Source organism: Neolamprologus brichardi, chromosome 22 (assembly GCF_056152115.1).
Source record: "Neolamprologus brichardi isolate AB-2024 chromosome 22, ASM5615211v1, whole genome shotgun sequence".
Taxonomy (NCBI): Eukaryota; Metazoa; Chordata; class Actinopteri; order Cichliformes; family Cichlidae; genus Neolamprologus; species Neolamprologus brichardi.
This window is the reverse complement of record NC_142124.1, coordinates 6,509,771-6,523,618: the sequence shown is the minus strand read 5'-3', so window position 1 is coordinate 6,523,618 and position 13,848 is coordinate 6,509,771. Positions and strand designations below refer to the sequence as shown.

Below are 13,848 nucleotides of genomic sequence, written 5' to 3'. Positions count from 1 at the left end.
GGTTTCCTCAAAGTTGCAGCACACTTATTCATGCTGTACACACTCACTAGCTCTATGCAGCATAACTAAGTTTAAGTATAGACAACATAAAAGTGAAAAACGGTGGTAGCGCAGTGCAGCGTTGCCTGACAGCAAGAAGGTTTCTGGTTTCACCCTCAGGCTGTCGGGATGTTGATGCGTGGAGTTTGCATGTTTTCCCAGTGCCTGCATGTGTGTCTCAATCTGGGATCAGATGGACAGAAGACTGTGAAACAAACTAAACCCACAAAAAACTGCAGTAAATTCTCCAAGATGCTTCAAACACCCTTTGTGCCAAGTCCTCAGAAAAACTTGCACAAGCCTTCTGAAATGATCGCATCATAAAGTCCGATTTAAGATGAGAAAAGAGACACACGAGAGTCTTCATAGGTCAACTCACAGTCACGGCTGAACGCTATTATTCTGCACAAACACAAACATCAAGGGGAAGTAACAGCAAGAGAGACATTGTCGAATGCAGGATGTCAATAGTAGCAGCGGGCACGTTAATAGTCCTCATTTGTATTTGTGTTGTTTTTATCTGATTCTGTTAATGTGAATTTTGTTAATTTGATGTAGCAGGAGGAGCGAGTCAGAGGGAGCATTTATTCTCATTTAACTGTTTATTATTAGTGCCTGTTTAGAGGGAACCCGTACAGTGATTATATTTATAAGGAAATATGATTCCTGTTGGTGTGTTTTTGCCTTTTGTCATTATCTATGATTCGGGATAATGTTTCTTAAAAGTCTGCACTACAACCTCTAAAGCACTGAGATAATATTATGCAAAAGGACTTAAGCGGCACCGATGCCTACAGGCAAGCACCGCACAATCAACTGGAGTGCTTTCATCACTACTTCCTATTACTTCTGGGTATATTTAGGCGAACTTAAAGAATTCAAAATGTGCTCCGTGCTTTCTCGGGAAAGTGGTTACCTTCTCTTACAGATTAAAACCATTTATATATAATGCGGCTTCCCTGATACGTTTTGGAAATGCGTGCTAATCCTTTATTGAAGTTCAAATGAAAAATACTTGAGTTGAATAAAGGAAACGGAAAGAGTACCTAAAAAAGCAGCGAGACAAAAAATATAAATCTCGTGTTTCGCTCTGGGTTGAAAACTCATTTAATTGGAATTATTCATTCATTACAGAAAAAAAGAGGAGCTTTACAAAAGTATGTGCCATTATGCCAAAAGGTCTCAAAGGTAATACAAATAAGCACTGATGTATCCTTCAAGCGAACCAGGCTTGTTTATGGCAGTAGTATTGTTAGACTACACGTGAGACCTGAAAGACCTGATTTGTTTTTCAAATTAAAGCAAGATGTTCATCAGAAAAGAAAAAACAGAGGAAAGCAATCGGACCAGAATTCCTGGTATCATTCAAACAGGTACAATCATGTCTCCTTAAATCATTCTGTCTCACTTCCTGTGACCTAGACTCACAATATTAACACAGATTTCTTCACAAAATTACTCAGAACTCAGCACAACCTGCATATTTCTCACATTTCCCTCCAAAAAGCAGGCTAAAAAAGTTAACCTGCTTAAAGACTGTTTTGCATCAGACATTCGAGGCTTGCCATTCAATTACTTTCTCCATTTAACCCCACAGCTCAGCATAAAGAGAGACACTTCACTTTCAAATCAGCTGATAAAAAACAGTCACCTTCTAGCTTTTTAGTGTAAAGTCCACGGAGATAAAAGATCACGGCCCGATCAAACTGAAAGAGAAAGTGAAACGATCCCAGCATGTTAAAAAAACCTCAAACACAGTCCTAAATAAAACATTAGAGATGTGTTTTTGCAGAAAAAGCTACGGTAATATCGACAATGACAATACTTCTGATGGGCTAAAACAACAAGGAGGATCCAGTTAAGCTTCAAGAACCACCCCGACTACCTGATCCTTTTACGCCAAGGAGATAAACGCACAGGTAGACTTAATAAACAGACCGGGCATGATGCAAGGTGCACCCAGCGTCAGTGTAATATTCAGTCACATAAACTAAACATCTGTAATACAAATTTTAATCCCACTTAGAGTCAGATCATGCATTTCAGATTTGAAATAGACATCAACTTGACAATTAAGAATTTCAGTCTATGCACATTCAGCCGTATGTTAAAGGAGAATACCAGATCAAAGGCAATCTCGTTTTAATGCATGCCATTTTATTTTTGTCAAAAACAAAATGAAAAAGTTAAATATGATAAAAACACATTTCAAAGACTAAATCAAATAAAGGCAAAATTCTTCAATATTTCACACGTTTATCATTTATTTCATACTGGGTGTTAATAAATGCAACAAACATCCACTTCTGAAGGAAAATCAATTTTATGAACATATGGCAGAGTGAAAAAACACTGATATTCATCCTCAACTCACACTCGCAGCTGAATCCCTGCAGTGAAAGGTGACTTTTTTTTTTGTAAGGTTAAGGAGGATCATGGGAAACAACAGCCACGAGTTCACAGTGAACTCTGGTGGCCGGCTGTACAGAAAAGTGCAGTTCACATTATTATTATTATCAATATTAGGTCACGTCTGCTGTCCCACAAGCAATCTACTGGTCAGCATGCTGCAGTTACACTAACTCTTAGGTATACAGCAGATATAGGCTATAATATCAGAGTAAGGAGAAATACTAAGCACAGATAGACTCGTTTTTTGGTGCTCAATGTGATGCTATAAAAAGTCCAGACAATGAAAGTCATTCATTCAAAGGAGGTGGGTTTTTAAGCATATCCACTTCTCTCCTCTGAGATCAAGTACATTTATTTCAAAGTAAAGACATTTATTATATGATTTTTTTTCATACGTACATTTTTTTTAACCTTTTCTTACATGAAAAACATCCGCAGGTGCCGGGAGGCTCGCGATAGGTCAGAAGTTTGACTACAAAACAGATTTCAAGCAGAAAATGGTACACCGCATTTCTGAATAATTCACAATGCCGCTCAGAGCCGAAGCGCTGCCGAACCGGGATCAGTTTGTCCAAAAGATTACCGGCAATATTAGCGTGATAAAATATTGCACTCAGAGTGACGGAGTGATAAGTGCTTTCCAATTAGTTTCTCCAATTATCCGTCATGAATCAGAGATGAGACTAAATTCAATCACAAAAGCCACTGATTTGAACTGGAGTGAATTAAATTTAATTGATGTGAGAGTCAGAAGCTGCAGTGAACAGTAGTGTGGATATTTCGTGCGAGAGCGTATTTCTGTTATGATCAGAGGTATTAGCGCGCTGCCACACTGCAGACATCATTTCGTGTGTTTTTTTTTTTTATTATATTCTTTGGATTTGCAGAGAATAGTAGATTAACAGAAGAGCGAATCTACCAGAACTGAAAGAACATTTTATTAAATCTCCCCCTAACCACACACGGATCAACACTTCTGTTCTGAGAGGCTTTGTGAATAGCGGCTCAGATGTGAAATGAAAGAGAAAACATCAGACTGAGGATGAATGACAGCAAGTGAAATCCTTTCATAAAGCCTATGTCAGCCGTGATTGCCTGAACCTAAAGTTTTATTATTCCAGCAGGCACAGGCTGCGATCCAAAGGAGGGCGGTGTCCTTTCACCCTGCCGAGCGCAAAGTGCCCTCCAAAAGAGGCTTTACGATGCATGTTCGATCTGAAACCTTTCATCTTTATAAAGTGAAACGCGTTTGAGAAAGTATGCTGCTCTCAAAATTGAAGTACAGAAAATAAAACGTCAACCAGGATCTGAAATATCTGCACGTAAATGTTAAATCTTCCTGATGAATGCATCTCAGATATTCTGATGTGATAACTTCATAACAGCTCAGACCGAACAGTAAGCGTAGCAGGCAGATATTTGTCTTGAGCAATATCTGGGGCTCCACAAAGGACTCCATATATCTGCTGAATATCTTGGCAGCCTGTGCAGCAGATATACCCCGCTGTGGTTAAATGGAGTTTTTTTTTTTTAAATTCGACTTAGCATACAGCAACATTTTTGAATAATATGCTAATTATGTTTCTTGTGCCACAGTAAAACTGCAACACGTCTGGCAGCAGGACAAGAACAGCATCCTAGTTAAGATGCATCGTTTCCATCTAGCTGCTAGCTTTGCAGATGCCAGATAAATGGCTTAAGCTGTCTCTAAGGAAGGTTAGCCTGTAAACTAACAGGCTGAATTCTCTGAATCTTGGTGGTTACGTGCAGCATGATCACAAGAGGAACGCATATCTGATGCTTTAAAGTTGATAAGCCCTGGCCTTGGTACAGGATGCACTTCATGTTACCTTATCACAAACCTTCAGACTCTCTGTAACTTAGAAAAAAATCCCAACTCTGCTGCTAGTTTACAATTATATAAAACATGCAAGCAAACGATGCGTCAGAAATCATTCACAATTTTATGTCTCTCTCTCAATATATATAAATATAGTGAATTGTGTATATATAGTGAATATATATGCTACGTCTAAGTGTCTGGTGCTCCACTAAATAGTGTAAATACAACTACTACAAAAGATACCATCACACGCAGTGTTGGGGAGTAACGGAATACATGTACCGCCGTTACGTATTTAAAATACAAAATATGAGTAACTGTATTCCGTTACAGTTACCGTTTAAAAAGGTGGTATTTAGAATACAGTTACTTTGTTGAAATAAATGGATTACACGGCGGTACTTTCCTGTTTCATATTGTGGCGGGTCAGGACTGTTTGGGTTTTGTTTGACAGCTACGTTCTGTTGTTCCAGGGTTGCCATGGTTACGGGTGACGCTCTCTCTGCGTGTTTCCTGGGTGAGAGAGGCCTTTTTGTTGTTGTTGTGCTAAGCTAATAGGCAGAATGCTACCGGTATAGCTCTAAAGAATGTAGCATCATAGGCAGTGTAGTCCGTGCTGCAGAGAGAATGGACTGCCATACACGTTATGTGTCTGTGAGCGAGGGAGGGAGAAAAAGGAAAAGTACGAGCTGTCATCGAGCAGAAACGGGAGCTGGAAGCATGTAAATATAATAATAACCACTGCAGCCAAGAAGAGAGCCTGACGAGCCCAGTTGTAAGTAAGCTATTAAGACTCGACTGTACACCGTGTTCGTGTTTTCCTCCAAAAACAATAAGTTCAGTTGGAGCAGCCTTTCAACGCCTCTCTCTGTCTCTCGCTAGCAAAGTTGACCCAGACAACAAAGTAAAGCTAGTTTTCGGCTACGAGCCCGACACGAACCCCACGTATTAGCCAGAGGTCCCTTTACTACGGTCCGGAGCCGCGGACCTTCAGTAACAGTAATAAATCACAGCAATAGTACATTCATGTAGTTGTAAACAGCATGATAATATATTAAGTAATCCAAAGTATTCAGAACACGTTACTCTCATTGAGTAACGTAACGGAATACGTTACAGAATACATTTTGGGGCATGTATTCTGTATTCTGTAATGGAATACATTTTAAAAGTAACCTTCCCAACACTGATCACACGCTGTGCTGAAGGTGAAATGTTCTGTTTATGACACTGAGAAAATCAGCATTAATACCCAAAATACTGCCAGTTTATTAGGCTGATGCTGTCATGTCTTAACTCTGTGACAGCAGCAGAAAGTCACCTGACTGATATTTAAAAGTTTGATCACAGACAGCTGTCTACACAGAACTTCCTTTACAGGCATCAGCTTCTAACGAATGAGTGAATGATTTCAGACACGACCAGAATCACCTGGGACTTTCCTGGATGTTAGATTTGGGCAAGAAACCAAAGAAGCGTGCGCGTATTTATGAGAAACAGATGCGTTTCTTTACATATCATCAATTTATTATCCTGTAACTATATCCTACTGGCCTGCATTTGTTTGGATTTCTGGAACTTTATGCGAATCCGACATTCCTGCCCCGGTCTCGGAGGCAGTGCGAGGTTAAATCAACAACGCTCTTGATGCTTTGCACCCCAGAGGCGGCAGAGTCTCTGCTGACATCAGCTTTGATGAAAGGACTTCACAGATCACGACCGAGGCCCAAACACACAAACATGGCACGAGCTACGAGTCTTCCCAGCTAAAGGCATCGTTTTCTGCTTACTGTCGATGTGTGGTTAAAGGATAAATGCAGCGTTTTAATAGTATAAAATCTTGCATAAGCCTTGCAGTAAGAAATATGTTAGTATTTTCACACTATACACATGCAGATCACATATCTGTATATTTACAACTGTGAAAAAAGGGATAACTAAGTGAACATGATCATGTTAGGGTGTGCTACGCCTGATTCCTCTTTCCTGTGGGTGATAATGTGTAAGTGCTATAATACTAATATTGCTTTAGAATTAATTGAAACTCCACTGACCATCAATTTGCTCACCTAACAAGAGTTTTGGAAGCCCCTCAGTTTACACATCCATAGAAAACAGCCATATAAAATCATTCAGTCACATTAATGTAGGGTACACAAGTCATTGTAAACACATGACACTGAAATACGCAACTTAAACTTTCCAAGTTTTCCTGAATAAGAAGGGAACGAGCTAATAAAAAGTTTTTGCTAATGTGTTTGCTAATCACCTTACTGTATTTACAATAGCTGCTTCTTATTTTTTACCCTTTTTAAATACAGTATGGACCCTTTTTAACATTTAAAAAGGGATTACTTGTTAAATTTTGTGCTTTTCTTTGCCAGGCATTGATTATCTGCACCTGTCTGGCCGCTATTAGTCACCCTGGGAGGTTTGGATCGTAAATCTCTCTTTTCCAGTTGACATTGATTCGGTTACAGCATGAGGTAGCCGTACTGCTAACAGCTGTCAATGGCAGCCATAATAGTGATATCGAAATGTGGACTCGATGATGAAGATAAGCGTGGTTCGGGTGCGATTCAGAGGGTGGAGCGCGCGCCCGATGTTGCCGTGACGCAACCCTGGCGGTATCACGGACTGTCAGGCCCTGCGGAGGACAGGACATGCCTGGACGCCGTTTCCTCGTACAGCGGTGTAAATCAGCTTCCAGTGACCTGGATTAGCCCACGAGCTCCTTTCACAGCGGGGAAGGGGAACCAATTAGTCAGAAGCAGTTGTTAGGCTGGAGAGAGCTTAATCTAATTGACTCTGTTCATGCTTCTTTTAAAAAACGTTTTATCTGCCGTCACTTATTCCATTTCTCACCTGTAGCGTCTGCGTGTGTTCTCCCACAAAATGTTTTCATTGCTCTTAAGTGACCGCTAATTTACCAAAACCTTCCCATGTGAAAAGAAGCCCCTTCAAAAGAGCTGATTTTATTCAAGGATGTCATTTAAAAGAGATTTGACTACATCTCCAGCCCATTCTGTGGCCTCTTTTTAAAATCACACTTTTTAAGCTCAAATCTGCAGCACGATTTCACGATTCGAATGCCCTTGATTAGATGAAAGGTGGTCGTGCAGCACTTAAACTTAAATATCGCTCTTACTTCAGTGATTGAACAGATTTTGAGCGATGCCTTTGTAACATTGTAACATTGTAACAGCTAAGTCAACAACACTGGACTATCAAATAGTGAATTATGTGATAAGCTGGGATTCATAAAGCACAAGCAACAAGTTTAACTCTTAATTTGTGATTTGTATCTTCTCCTCTTTTTAATTTCCTGTTTTTAATGGGTTGAATTGACTCATGCCTCCATACGAAGCACTCAGTGTCTAATAATGTTGTTTCGGTTTGCACGAACCACCCCCTCCACACACACATTTACACTTCTCACGACTTATTCAGCCTCCTTCTGTTGAGGCTGCGGGCTGCATCGTTATCGCAGACTGATCCAAACTGTACCTTTCCACTCACTTCATTTTGGCAAACAACCGGGCTACAATAATTGGAGCACCGTGAGATGGATTGGGGCTGAGATGAAAATAGGGGGCTTTAAATCATGCAAGTCATTTATCTGTGCGGCGAATAGAACACTGTTCCATCTCTGTCGTCTCTTTTATCACCGCTCCTCACTCGACGGTGTCCGTGAATTGGTCCGTCTGCAAAGAGACCGAGAATCCAATTACGTTCTCAGGAGCCGTTCCAAAAGCCCCAGACGTGTTGAACGCTAGTCTCTGGATTTTATTTTCCTCTGACAGGGCTTGTGACAACTCCCTTGGGTGGGTAAAACAGATGAGGACAGTTTTTGCAGTTAGTTGTTGCTCTTTTGGGTGTTTTTTCCCTCTTTTTTTAGCTTTTATCATTAGTGCGAGTGAGATGAAGTGGACGTTTAGGCAGTTTTCTCCAGATGATGCCTCGAATTTGGCAGATTTGACACCAAGGCTATAAGAGAAAGGGAAACAGCCATCCGGTAGTAGGGTACTCAATCTAATCTAGCTTGTTTCACTTTGCAGGTTTTTGAGAAATAATACCTCGAGTAGATTTTTCTCCGGGTAAATGACTGCTGAAACAAGCACTTTTGTCAGAGATGTGGAGGCACTCTCCGACATGCTTGTACTGTTAATAATAGAGAGGCTGCGTGTGGGTGGGCTGAAATGCAATCATCACTGTGTTTGTCTGATGCAGTGAGAGCAGACAAAAGTGCTGTCAGAGGCAACGCATTGAGATTCGCCATTGGAAAGGGAGACGCTCTCTGCAGTTATTGTCGTTAGTAGCCTTGGTCCTAGAACATAATGTCTGATTCCTTGACGCGCGCTGGCTCTACCAGTCAAACTGTCACACTGCTGTCGCCTTTTTTTTGACCAGTTTTCACAGGAATCAAAATCATTTGATCCCCTTCAGCCGTTTCCCTAAAAGTGATGAATGTTTTTTACCCTTTTCGTGTCATCACAGCTTCTTTTGTAAGCCTATGCTTCTTTAGCGGGCATGCAGTCTACTCTAATGTCAGCAATGTCCTGTAGATCTGAACTATGATAGCTACTCTAATGTTTAATTTAAATGCATGCATTTTCCATATGCACGGAGCTGCTTTTGATACAGCTCAGGGGTTTCTATTTTTACCTTTCGTTTTTCAGAGCTTTAAATTTTGCATTGTGCGTTTTGAGCATCTGCTGCTTTAGTTATTTTCTTCTAGGCTAGGCTAGACATCCGCATCCAAGCTTTAACGTTTGTCTGTGATGTTGCTTCAAATGCAGTGACGAAGGACTTGATGGCGTGAGATATGATAAGTTCCTGCCAGACGACTGTGGATATGTTGGGAGAGGTGAGCTTAAAAAAAATACACCCTGGTACTCCCTCTCAGGTGCTCTGGGCCGTTTCCTCCTTCTGCTCACCTTCTCCACTCTCAGCCCCTCCCTCTGACTTGGCCGTATCTGACTCAGCAGTGCCTCTGGAGGCGGTTCCCGGCGATGCAGCGCCACGGAGGCTTCCGTCAGGGGTCGCAGCTGCGAGCGAGTGAGGATTAGAGATGGGGCTCAAGGCAGAGTCAGGGGTTTGGCTAGCGCTGAGGTCGCCATCAGGGACCACGGTGGCCTCCAAGCCCTCGGAGCGCGATCCTTCAGAGATGGCTGGAGGGGAAGCGGCATTCAGCAGGGGCTTGTGGGAAGCGTAGGTCATCGCAGCATCCGTGTCGCTGTCCAGTGGGAGGCCAGAGCTGGTGAACTCGACTCCGGAGTCGCTCATCTCCAAAAAGTTATCTGAGTCGAGAGTGTGGTAGCGGCCCGGTTTGGACACCTCGAGGCCCTGCATAAAAAGAGGCAGAAGGAGATGAAAGGCAAGCTAAATATACAATTCAGAAGAGTAAAGATGAAAGGAAAGATAAAGGAGGAATGGAAGAGTAAAAGAGGAGAAAGTAGGACCCAACAAAAGATGAAAGTAAGACAAAGTAAAGTTTAAAAAAACAACAACTAGAAAGTAGAGAGGCGATACAGCAAAAGAAAGCAAGGTAGAATGGTAAAGAGGAAAAATATTATACAGGGACAGAGGGCTGAGATGAAAAAACAAAAGAAGCAGGAGTCGAAGCGAGTACAAAACAGATACCCCCAACAGGGCGTAGGAGATGAAGGAAGGAGGTGATATAGGATCGAAGAACGGAAGAAAAACAAGTGGTTAAAATTTAGGTCAGAGGAAAAAAGTGAATAATTTATGTACATTTCTCCAACCGTATTTATAGACTTACCTCACCATCTCCTGCAGCCATCCCTACTCTTATGTTACATGGACACAAACAAAGAGGTGCAGCAAAATGATAAAGAAAACACCCGAATAGATCAAATCAGAGTTATACTAAATGTTTGGCCTGTAAGATGTGGGCTAGAAATCACATTTTCATTGTTGTTGTTCGTGAGATTCAAAGCTGTTGTCACATGCATGTTGATGTAAGACAACAAAACTCAATTTAACATTAACTGTAAGACATGTTTGTAACAAATAGACTAAATTTAATTTAAATTTTATCCAGATGCTGCTGCGTTCTTTGATTTTTGAAACAACAAATTTAGAAAAGAACTGGAGTTTTATTGTGTTATTCCACGTTGGAGAGCAAGAAGTCCTGCGGGAGCTTTAATCAGCCGTTTTAAAGGACTCCCTGAACCTTGACCACTTCACTTTCTTTACTCCTTTATTGCAGTTATAAACTTGAGTCTAATTTGTTCCACTGCCGAGTGCAGCGTGTAAGGTCGATTGCATTTTAATTACTCTTGGCACTGAGGTGACATTTAATAGCAGGTAGTTTCTGAGCAATCTCAAACGCAAAGATGGGCAATGATGTTTCTGTCTTTAAATCTTTTTTAATCTTTTTTTAATTAATATATTACTTTGAGCGCAAACTTTTCCAAAAGCACACCAGGTGTTGGACATTATTAAGCTTCAGATTGTTCTCATAATCGAGATCAAGACTTCAGTCTCAGACGATATCGCTCTAATCGTTCTTGTATCTACAGCTCTTATCACTAACAATTATGTAACCTATACAAGCTGATGGTGAAACTCTTCTTCTGTTGACCTAATAGCCTGATTTTCACGCCAGGACCAAACAACATCGCACAAAGATAAGAAGCTGGAGCCCAAAAATGCTTATTCATCTGGCTACACACCAGTATTCTTATTATCCTTTTGTCAGGATCTGACGGCGCCCTGACCGGTCGACCTGCCGGTGTGTGTATATTTGTGTGCGTGTGTATGGCTGTATCCCAATTTAGGGTCTGCAGCCTTAAAGTACGCAGCCTCAACGATCCTCAAGGGCCGCGTACTCAAAGACCGCTAAGGCCGGAAGTGCGAGGCTTGTGAAATGGGATGGTCTAGCCTCCGTTGCGCTGCCCAGGTTGCCTAGCAACCATGATACTAACAGCTGGAAACGTTTCATACAGCTTTGTTTGACAGAAATGAAGGAGAAAATCTTTTGTTCATTTGTTTGTTTGTTTCTACATGAGCTTTGATCTCTGTAAGATTAAGCTCAGCTATTGAACGGCGTATATTTTAAAGTAAAGGCTTTAAAACCAAGTTAGCACAAACGTCACTAATGTCACGTAACTTTGCCGACATGTGGCCAACAGTAATGTTTTAATGTTCTTCGTTAGTAAACATTTGCACATAAATAAGTGACATAATATTCATTACTTACTTAAAGTTTACTCTTCGGGCGCCCCTCATCCGCCGTTTTTTTCGGCAAAATTATCCACACCCACCGCCCGCTATGCATTCTGGGATATGTTGGGCCACGAAGTCTACACCACCACGTCCTTACAAGTCAGGGAAATGAAGGACGCATTTGAGGGCCGCATTTCGAGCAGCCTTCGAATTGGGACAGCCTTCGTTGCGTCGCTGTGACGTAATCGGCCTTAAAATGCGGCCTTTAAGGCTGCAGACCCTGAATTAGGATACAGTCTATAGCTGTGTCCCAATTTAGGGTCTGCACGCTTGAAGTACAGGCACTACACGTACTACGTATGGTGCGTACTATAAGTACGAGAAGTGAGGAAGTGAGAGGCTTGTGAAATGGGACAGTCTAGCCTTCGTCGCGCTGTTCAGGTTGCCTAGCAACCATGATACTAACCGCGAGAAACACGAGATTGTGTGACATAAATGAAGGAGAAAAAAATGTTTTGTTGGTCATTCATTTTTGTCATGACATCACTTTGATTAGTTGAGTATCTGAGGCTGAGACCACAGGACTGTAAAACATGATTGTTGGGCTTCATTTCTGTACTGAACAGTCATTACAAGAGTAGTGAGTAAATAACAATTAGCTCTTGTTGTTCATGAGACTAAAGTCATCTCACTGTGAATGTAATGTAAATATAATATGGCCAATATTATAGTATTGTCAGATTATTATGATATATATATATATATATATATATATATATATATATATATATATATGTGTGTGTGTGTGTGTGTGTGTGTGTGTGTGTCACATAACTTTGCAGATATGTGGCCAACAGCAATGTTTTAATGTTCTTCGTTATTAAACATTCGCACATAAATAAGTGACGTCATATTCAGTACTTACTTTTGACAGTTCACTCTTCGGCTGCTCCCTTCTTGCGGCAAAATTATCCACACCCACTGCCGCGCTATGAATTGTGGGATATATGGGACCACGAAGCGTGCACCGGACCACGCTTGATATTTGGGGAAATCGACGGCGCATTTGGAGAATGCATTTGAAGTACACTTCGAATTGGGACAGCCGTCGTCGCGTGGCGGTGACGTAACCGCACTTAAAATGCGTACTTCAAGCGTGCAGCCCCTGAATTGGGACACAGCGTAAGTGTCTCTCCTATCGCCCTGTCTTCCCCTCCGGCTCCGCTGTGTGTTAGGAGGTAACCTAGCAACAGGCTACCTCCGACCCGGAAGTGCTGTCGCCCGGAGCTGCCGCACCTGCAGTCAATCCACCAGCTGCTGCCAATCAACTACCATCTTCAGCAGGGCTACTTAATGGTGTGGCTGAGCGACAGACAGCGCTGGAGTACTGCACTAAGCCTGGTGGTGTTTTCGAGTCGCTAACGTTATTGAAGTACTGTCTGATCTTCGTACTCATTTTGCTGTCGTGTGTGTTCACCCAGGGATCGACGGAGGATTTGCGGACACAAAGGAAGCACTTGGAGGAGAGACGGGCACTCACTACCACGCACGGGCTTACACGGAAGGAGGGACGCACTATCACCATCGTTGCACATTTGAACTGTTGTCACCTTGCTGCACTGTAAATAAATGCACTGTCATTATTTCTGAGCTCCGCGCCTGAGTCCACTCTTTAACAACCGTGACACCTTTATTTAAACATAAATGCATCTAGTTTTAGGTTTACACTAGTCAAAAAAGCAACATTAGTTTTATATCATGAATATTTGAGTATGTTCTCCGTCTTTGTTTTAATCCATTTCTCAGCATATCATTTTAATCCCTTAGATAACACAAACTTGAGTAGTTGTTGGTTCCTGTTGATTTTAGTCAATGGCAGGGCCGTAATTTGTTTACCGAGTACAAATATGCTCACTTCAACTCCTTAGAAAAGGTTCAGTTTACTACATTATTATGCCAGTGGTCTCAAAAATACAAATAATCAGTGTGTGCACAACACTGTGATCAGTGTCAGCATGCTGCAAATGACAAAGCTGCTCCAGGCCAGTTCATTTGCATGCCAGATGCCGGCGTGCAGGTCTGAACTGTTGCTGCAGCCTCACATGACCCTGAGAGCACCACGTCTGAACTTGGTGAAAATGTGACGAGACAAAGATCAGCTGCTCCGACCTGTACCTCTCTGCCAGTCATACAGCTGCATCCCAGGAAAATGTCAGGAAACACTGTCAGAGCAGAAAAGGCCCGAGATGCTCAGGGTCGATGTAATCATCACTGGCAGCCACAACCGATGACCACTGCACAGCTGCAGGCTACACCCAGGAATGCAGAGCAATTCCTTAGCAGCTAATCCTTACACTTGTGCA

General features: G+C 41.9%; 1 protein-coding gene across 1 annotated transcript in view; it reads right to left on the bottom strand.

Annotated features, from left to right (window-relative positions):
- Positions 1-5,246: 5,246 nt before the first annotated feature.
- The window catches only part of LOC102780419 (uncharacterized), a 35,523-nt gene continuing 26,921 nt past the window's right edge, over positions 5,247-13,848 (bottom strand). Inside the window, exon 10 of the mRNA XM_087835356.1 lies at positions 5,247-9,640. Within this exon, the coding sequence (XP_087691482.1) occupies positions 9,197-9,640 (444 nt within the window). The 3' untranslated portion in view covers positions 5,247-9,196. The remainder of the gene's footprint in view (positions 9,641-13,848) is intronic.